General features: G+C 41.5%; 1 protein-coding gene across 1 annotated transcript in view; it reads left to right on the top strand.

Annotated features, from left to right (window-relative positions):
• The first annotated feature begins 915 nt into the window (after nucleotides 1-915).
• Nucleotides 916-7,870, top strand: part of gas7b (growth arrest-specific 7b) — a 63,509-nt gene continuing 56,554 nt past the window's right edge. The window contains exon 1 of the mRNA XM_028567072.1: nucleotides 916-1,507. Within this exon, the coding sequence (XP_028422873.1) occupies nucleotides 1,304-1,507 (204 nt within the window). The 5' untranslated portion in view covers nucleotides 916-1,303. The remainder of the gene's footprint in view (nucleotides 1,508-7,870) is intronic.

Here is a 7,870-nt window from a genome sequence, read left to right as displayed (position 1 = left end):
CATATCGGAAAGCCAAAAATAAACTTGGATGTGTCGTAATACCAAGCAACAGGGCAAAATGAGGAACTCACAAGCTTTTTGCCTTTTTGTTCAAATTCGTGTTCATGTTCAAGTCAACTCTGGCTCAAAGCTGCTTCTTTGAAATGAAATGTTTCAAGTTAAGTTATATGATACCATCAAAAAGTCTTCAGTTGTTAAATACAATCACAAGAGAGGCTTTAAAGATGTCTGATAATTCATTATATTCAATGCTCGCTGCTGCTTTACTACAACCACTCTAATCATCATCATCATCATCAACAGCAGCATCACTGTTGTCCTACTGTAATCCATTTTATATATGCAGTCAAACAAGTCAGAGCCTCTCATAAAAGAGTAAAAACAGATATAATAACAAATAAAACTAAGGATACAGATGAAATCACCAGAATGATGAATTAAGTATCACAATGAATCATGAATTATAAAATGGACAAATGTTTCTGCATTAAATTACCAGGATCATATTAAATGAGTGTGTGAGAAGTAAACAAGAGCTGGAGGAGAGTTAGGTCCCCCTCAATCACAGACCGGATGTCTGCTAAAACCTTTCAAACTAAAACTTAAAAACCACTGTTGCATAAACAGCAAATGCCAAGCAAAATCCAGATGTTTCTACATACATCATTATAAAAAGTTTGTACATAGGCAGGGTTTTGGATGGGAGCTGTCAGTTTTCGTCCTTCCCGATTATTTTACTACTCTAAATGTGGAGCCTACCGCTCAGCACACTGAGGCTGCGTAACTGCGTCAGTGGAAAGAGTTTGGATAAAAACAAACTACGCCTACTCATACCTGCCAACATTTGGTTTTCAAAACCCGGCAGATTTGTGCGGGGGCATAGCGGCGCGACCTGGGGGGGCTAAATAACAGGAGAAACTCGGGAAAAACTGGAGTGTTGGCAGGTATGACTTAACTAAAGGCCCACTTACTCATTTTCCAAGCTTTCAACCGCATTTCCCCGGCAGATTGAGTTTGCCATGGAGATAGCTTACAAGATAGCTTATCACTTGTTTACTAACTTTGAAACACGTTGTGCTTTAATTTTGAAGTCGGATTTGTTCAACTTCCGGTGCTCACGTCTCGCTCTGTGCGGCTTGACACTGTACAGAGTATAGAGTGTATGGACGCTGGTCTGTAGCCTCTTATAGACAGAGCGTGCCGTGCAGTGCCGAGCCGAGCCAAGTCTAGCAGGCTGGAGCAGCGGAGCGGGGGGAGGACACCGAGCAGCACACACATTCAATCTGTCCCCGAGCAGCGGGAGATGTTCAGCGGCACTCAGGTCGCCATGTCGGGGTCGTTCTGTAAAAGTTTGTACCCGTTCAGCGGGGAGCAGCACCGACAGGGACTGAGCTTCCAGGCCGGGGACATTATCAGGGTGGTCCAGGCTCTGCCCGGAGGCTGGTGGGAGGGAGAGAGGGATGGAGTCCGGGGATGGTTCCCCTCCAGCTACGTGCACGTCCTGGAGGTAAGAACAGAGTCCGACTTCGTCTTCTTATTTGAACTTAACACAAGTCTCAATGGATCTGTCTGTCAGTCAGACTTTGACTTTTTATCACTTTTTTATTTTCTATTCTCTCTCTCTCTCTCTTTCTCTCTCTCTCTCTTTCTCTGTCTCACACACACACACACACACACACACACTCTTGAGGATAAAGACAGCATTGACAGTATTAATAAATGGTTTTCCCGTGCTGTGCTCATCACATTAACTGGAACCTTGACTGGCTGCACACTTCCTCATTCCACACATTCCTCAGTGAAATCCTCAGGTCACCCCCCCCCTCTCTCTCTCTCTCTCTCTCTCTCTCTCTCTCTCTCTCATTGTCAGCCCCTCCCTCCTGCCCTCTCTCAGAGACTTCAGACTCTGCTGTTGCAACTTAGAAAAGATCTCCCACTTTTATTTATTTATTTTATTTATTATTTTTTACTTGTGTGACTCTGTGATTAAACTGATTAAGTTTGTGGTTGAGTGGGTGACCCCCCCATAGGTATTAGCCAAAATATAATCGTTGGATATTTGTAACTTCCATTATTGTGCTTAAAACCCAGCACTGGTCAGCTTAGATTAGCTCAAATAGCAGAAAGTTAATCAATAACCATTTTCATAATTCATTTTCAAACCAAACATTTGCTGGCTCCATCTTGTCATTTGTGAGAATGTGCAGCTTTTCTCTGATTTAATTAAGCTGGGAATTAAATATCATTTAACATTTAAAGAAGAGGTCAAGCCATTGGCCAGTGTTAGAAGGATATTGACGGGTATGTGGGCCAATAATAAGACATTGCTGTACAAATATGTTTTGGGTCATTTTTATTTTTCCAGTGAAGAATGTTCCGCTCAGTAAGTCTTAAATCTTACACAAACAAACTTGAAGAAAAAGAAAGAATCGATATTGATGTCACCGTCAAAATCCATTATCACTTGGACTGGTGCTCTGGTGTTTGTTGCAGCCTTGAAAAGATGAACTCAGACTGCGACCTAGCTTTATAGAACTGATGCCCAGCTAGATAAAGGCTCAGCCTTTAAGCTAGGATGAATGAAGCAACAACAACAACATGCTAATCTGATGTTGGCGGACTTATCTCAGGTAGATTCTTCTCTGTTTTCCGGGGAGAAAGTGTTCTCTGCAAATGGTGCAGTTTCACCTCCTCCACATCTGAACTGGTCTGAGGAAGAATTCAGTCCTGGACCGACTGTCCCGTCAGTGAGCCGTTTTCCACTCTTTGTGCTAAGCTAAGCTGATTGGCTGCTGGCTGGAGCCTTAGATTTAACTGACAAATATTGGCCGATACTTGATTTTTATGGCAAGATATTGATACTTTAGAAAATCTAAAGCAATCAACCAACCAACATTCATTCACTTAACATAAAATAACATTTTGTGATAAAAATGTTTAAACTTTATTCCCAAAGATGCTGCAGAAATATATATTATTCCATATAATAATGCATGTACCAAAACTCTTTTAAATGTGACTGAAAATACTAGTTTGAGAAAATAATCTTAACTCAAGGTCCTCTTTACTGGCTTTGTTTGACTATGTCCTAATAAGCAAAGTGAAAGCTCCGGAAATAGCTAGTAAGACTTGGTTAAGATTATTTCCTCAAACTACTTTCTTACACTTGAATTCATGAAATGATGAAAAATAGATCCAAGGCACTCTTCTTGTGAACATTATTATAAAAAGCCTTTATTTAGATGGCTATTTCATATCGAAATCTTACATTAAGTAGAGCTGGGTGTATTGGCACAAAGCCGCCTTCTTCAGGGTTATGGTTTTAGGCTTACAAAAATTACTGTTATTTGTGTTGATAATATCTGGGCTTCAGCATCAGTGTAACGTTCAACTTCCAGGATTGCTCCGGTGTCATCGGAAATCCCGCCATATGTCCCTCTTTTTCGGCCTGATGTCCGTCCCCTTCCTCTTTTTTTGTGTTGGCGTTCTAAACTCCGGTGGATTTCTGAGGACTGTGGTTAACTGCTCCTCAGATCTCTGCAGGGTAAATCCAGACAGCTAGCTAGACTATCTGTCCAATCTGAGTTTTCTGTTGCATGACTAAAACGTACACACTTTTCACCAAAACAAGTTTCCTTCCCAAGGCTGTTTTGCAGAAGCACCGTGGCACCGTCCGGTGCCAGAGCACGTTTTTTTTTCCCATCCCAGAATGCTGTGTGGACAAGCCAGACCCTCCTCCAAAGCGCTGTGGAGGAAGGTCTGGCAAAGCGAGACTAGTGTAACGTCTGCAGAGCGTGCTCCAGCGCTGCGCCTCCACTATAATCAGGGAAACTGGCTACAGCTTGCATGAGAGCAGCACGTAATTGGCGCGTATGCACGGCAGAGATCCGCTTTACAAGCAGTAAAACTGGACAGTGTGTGCGGCCCTTTCACACAGAAATGGATCATAAAGTGTCTATATTTCTTTTAAATAAAACTTATACACAGGAAATGACTTAATGACTATTAGTGAGCGTGTTGGCAGTTTGGTTTGTAGAGTTTCTATTTGTATTACTGTTTCCTGTCACCTGCGTCCTCTGATAACAGCTGACAATAGCAGCGCTGTGCTGGCTTCAAAAACTAAAGAAACAACAACAATCCCAAAGGAAAAGCTGACCGCCTCGCCCGTGACCCTAACCCTGGCAGGTGTACCCAGGTAGAAGATACTTTCCGTGGCACATCCGCTCCACGAACGGTCCATACACGTTATACGTGCAATGTAGCCAAAGCAATACAGTAGTTAATCTGGAACAAAGAGATTTATCAACTACATTAGGTAAGCTGAACTCCACATAATGAAACTGGAGGTTTCCCCCAGTTTTCCTCCAATGTGTCATCTGTATGCATGGTGATGAAATGACTGATGGTGACACCCAAACACTTCTCTATTTTATCATTCTGGAACTTTATTGAAACACAGAGGAGCTCTGTAAGGAAATAACTGCCACTGCTAAATGACCAGAAACTGAGGCTGATGTGTGTTATCACCCAGACAGGTATTGCTGCTAACCCTTTATTTGAAGTGGTGTGCATAGATTGCCACTGGTCATGCACATGACGGAATGTTTATGAATGTTTATGAATGTTTATGATAATTTCAGTCCTAGGCCTGTTTAAAAAATCGCTCACTCTGGCTCTTTTTTTGTGGACATTTCACACACTGATCCTGCCCTCCAACTATATAGAAACAAGGCGGACAAAATATAACTTACCTTGGCTGCTTGTTAGCTACTTGTTAGCCAAACCATAGCAAAGTGCAGACCTAGCTGTGTTTCATAGAAACGCGCAGCAGTGATGGGCGATGTTGACAGGCTTTCTCTGTGACTGAAAAAGAGCAGTGTTGTTGGCTAAAGGGCTCTGGGTTGGGACTGTAAGAGCAAACGTTAGGTTATACTGTATGTACCTTCACTCTTTCAATTAGGCTACTGTGAGTGCAGAGCAGTGTTGGCTAAAGATCACAATGGGAAAAAAATCTCACTCCCTTTGTGGTAGGACACAATTGCTCATAGTATATCTGGAGGAAAAGAAACATGCGTTCCGTTTGCCATAGTACGCTCGCTCGCTGTATGCCAGGAAGAGGTGTTATGCTCACCCCTTGTGCCACTGGGATTTGTATTCGGGATCGAGTGAAACTGGTTTTTCAGGGCCGCTACCAATACTGATTATTAGTAGTTAATGAAACCGATAACAGATATTTGGAACCGAAATCTTTAAGTCTAAATTAAGATTTTAGAATGTTAAAAACACCAACACCAAACTTTGTTTAAATTCAATTATTAAATGAATTAGAAACTTTGAACATAACACCCAGTAAAAGACAGTCAGATAGTGTTGTGGGGGGGACATTAAGTCAGACTCAGTGGTGAGTGAAACCGAAGCAGAGGGACGGACTCAGAGCTGTAGCCAAGCCGAAGTAGAACACTTTTTAATAATACATTTTACCAGTTATTAGGCAAATAAAACGCTGCCACACATAATCTGCAAAATGACAACAACAAAAAAGGCCCAATAATCGGTCTATCCCTAGTTTGTATAGCTGGCCCAGTGGAGCTTGTAGTATTGTGTCTTTGTTTTACAACCCTCACTTAATTTACTATATAACTTTAATGGGGCATAAAGTAATACACAATACATTCTTCATCTAGCAAACTTAAAGGTCAATTCTTAGCAATACTACTTCTTTGCTGAGTTCCATAGATTTAGTTTTATTTAATCTGGATTATCTAATGATGGATAATGTTAATGATAACTGTCATTACTGGGCCCTTTCTTTGTGACAGCACAATGACGCTCTGACACTTATGTATAAGTATATGATGCTTTCCTGACCTGGTCTGTGTGATAGCCTAGCTCAGACGGCACAGGTGGCAGGTTCATTCAAATGACACGGCACTAAGAGAGCTGAAAGAGTGTTGACTTGGTAAGTCCACTTCACTATTCGTATATTCATTTTAAACACCTGTACCATTAACCTTTCTCACCTTTTTATTTCTGATGAAAGGGCTGGGAAAAGGCTTCCATTAAAGCTGAAATGATTTATCGATCAGACGATTGGAAAACAAGCACTCTGTCTATGTCAGGTTGGGATATGGTAATGAGCATTTTTCTTTATTTTTTTGAAAAAGAAGGATTTACTGATAATAAAAACACCAGTTGCAGACCTGGTTACCATACAAACAGATACTGTAGAGCTTCTCATAAGACTTTGCGTCAGCTGCTGGTGCCATGTTGGTGGCCCATAGTAAAACCAGTGGAATTCATTGGTGACTCGCACTGCGTTATAGCCTTCAAAGACCTGTCGGAGGCAGTTACACACTCTGGTTATTCTAAGGCTGAAAATGACATTTCCATAACAAATCAGGACTCCTCCACAAGTAGCGGTACAGCTGGGCCTGCCAGGGGCCATCTGGAGGGGCCCTCCCCCTGACGCCTTCATGTGGAAGACTCATGTTATATATTTCTGTTTGAGGAAGCTGGCGAAGTTCGAGGTTGACAGGTCCCTGATGACTTTGTTTTATAGATCTTTCATTGAGTCGTTTTTTACCTTTTTCTTTTATCTGCTGGTATGCATTCTCAATCTAAAACAAAAAAATGCATTGACAAAGATAATCAAGGTCTGTAGCAGTAGCACGGGTACTCAACAGAAAGTCTCTGATTTGTATAGCAAACAGTTGTTAAAGAAAGCAGAATCAATTCTGTCTGACAGCACCCACCCCCTGCACCTAGCGTTTCAGACCCTGCCTTCTGGTTCCCTCTTCAAATACCGCTAGTCAAAACCAACAGATCCAAACACTCATTCATACCCTCAGCCATCTCACTGCTAAACTCAAATAGGATCAGGTAATATCAGCTTGACCACAACCACGCATGATAAATATGTTGTTTTTTTGTTTTCACATTTTTGCTATTTATTGTGTACTTGTCACTGCTGTGAAACCAATTGCCCCTTTGGGGACACATAAAGTTCAACTTGACTTGATGTTGAGAGCAGGTTGCCACGCACTATACAGTAACGTGTGACTTTGAAGAGGTCAGTAATTTGAAGTCAATTCCTCTCATTTTAATGTTAGGCACATATTATTATTATTATTATTATTATTATTATTATTATCATGTATTGTTTCTCTTGGGTGTGAATTGCCATGTGCCATAATGTCTCTATGTAGCCAAGGGAACCACTGTAAGCAACTAGCTGTACATAAGGAGAACCTAATGCTGTCAGCTGTGTTTCTGATGAAACTGTAGAGCTGAGAGCTTTGGATGGTGATTTAGCCTGGCGTAACTTCTGTAATGGAATGGCTGGGGTCATAGCACACAGCCAGGTGCTTCCCCTGCACACCAGCCCTACTGTGCTGACGTCACACCAAAACAGTCATTTCTCCTTCTTGACTTAGAAAGTACGTGTGCATACTAGAGCTGTGAAATATCAGCTGAATAACTGGGAAGCACCTCTGGTAAGCCCAATGTGTTAGTTTCGACACTGAAGAATAGGTTTGAGGTTTTCACACATCCAGCAGCCAAGCTGTCATAGAGGGCTGTTGGAAACATCAGCTCAGTAGATGTAATGCCCCAGTACATAGCAACAGGCAAAGGAAAGGAGAAATGCTTTAAAAAGACTGGCGGTATGTGGCAGCAAGGAACCTTTAAAGTCAGTATGATGAATATAATAAGGGACATTTGTTACCAAATAATTCAGGTTATGGAGGCAGAGAGAACTATTTGAAACCTTAATCTCTTTGGTCGTAGTCTACACCAGTGTAGCTATTTTGAGTTATAGCTTGAAAAACATTAGCTCAGTTTAAGAGTAATAACAGTTATTTTCAACTTGGGT

Source organism: Perca flavescens, chromosome 21 (genome assembly GCF_004354835.1).
Source record: "Perca flavescens isolate YP-PL-M2 chromosome 21, PFLA_1.0, whole genome shotgun sequence".
NCBI classification, from domain to species: Eukaryota; Metazoa; Chordata; class Actinopteri; order Perciformes; family Percidae; genus Perca; species Perca flavescens.
Note: the sequence above shows the minus strand (reverse complement) of the source record. Positions and strands in the feature narration are given on the sequence as shown.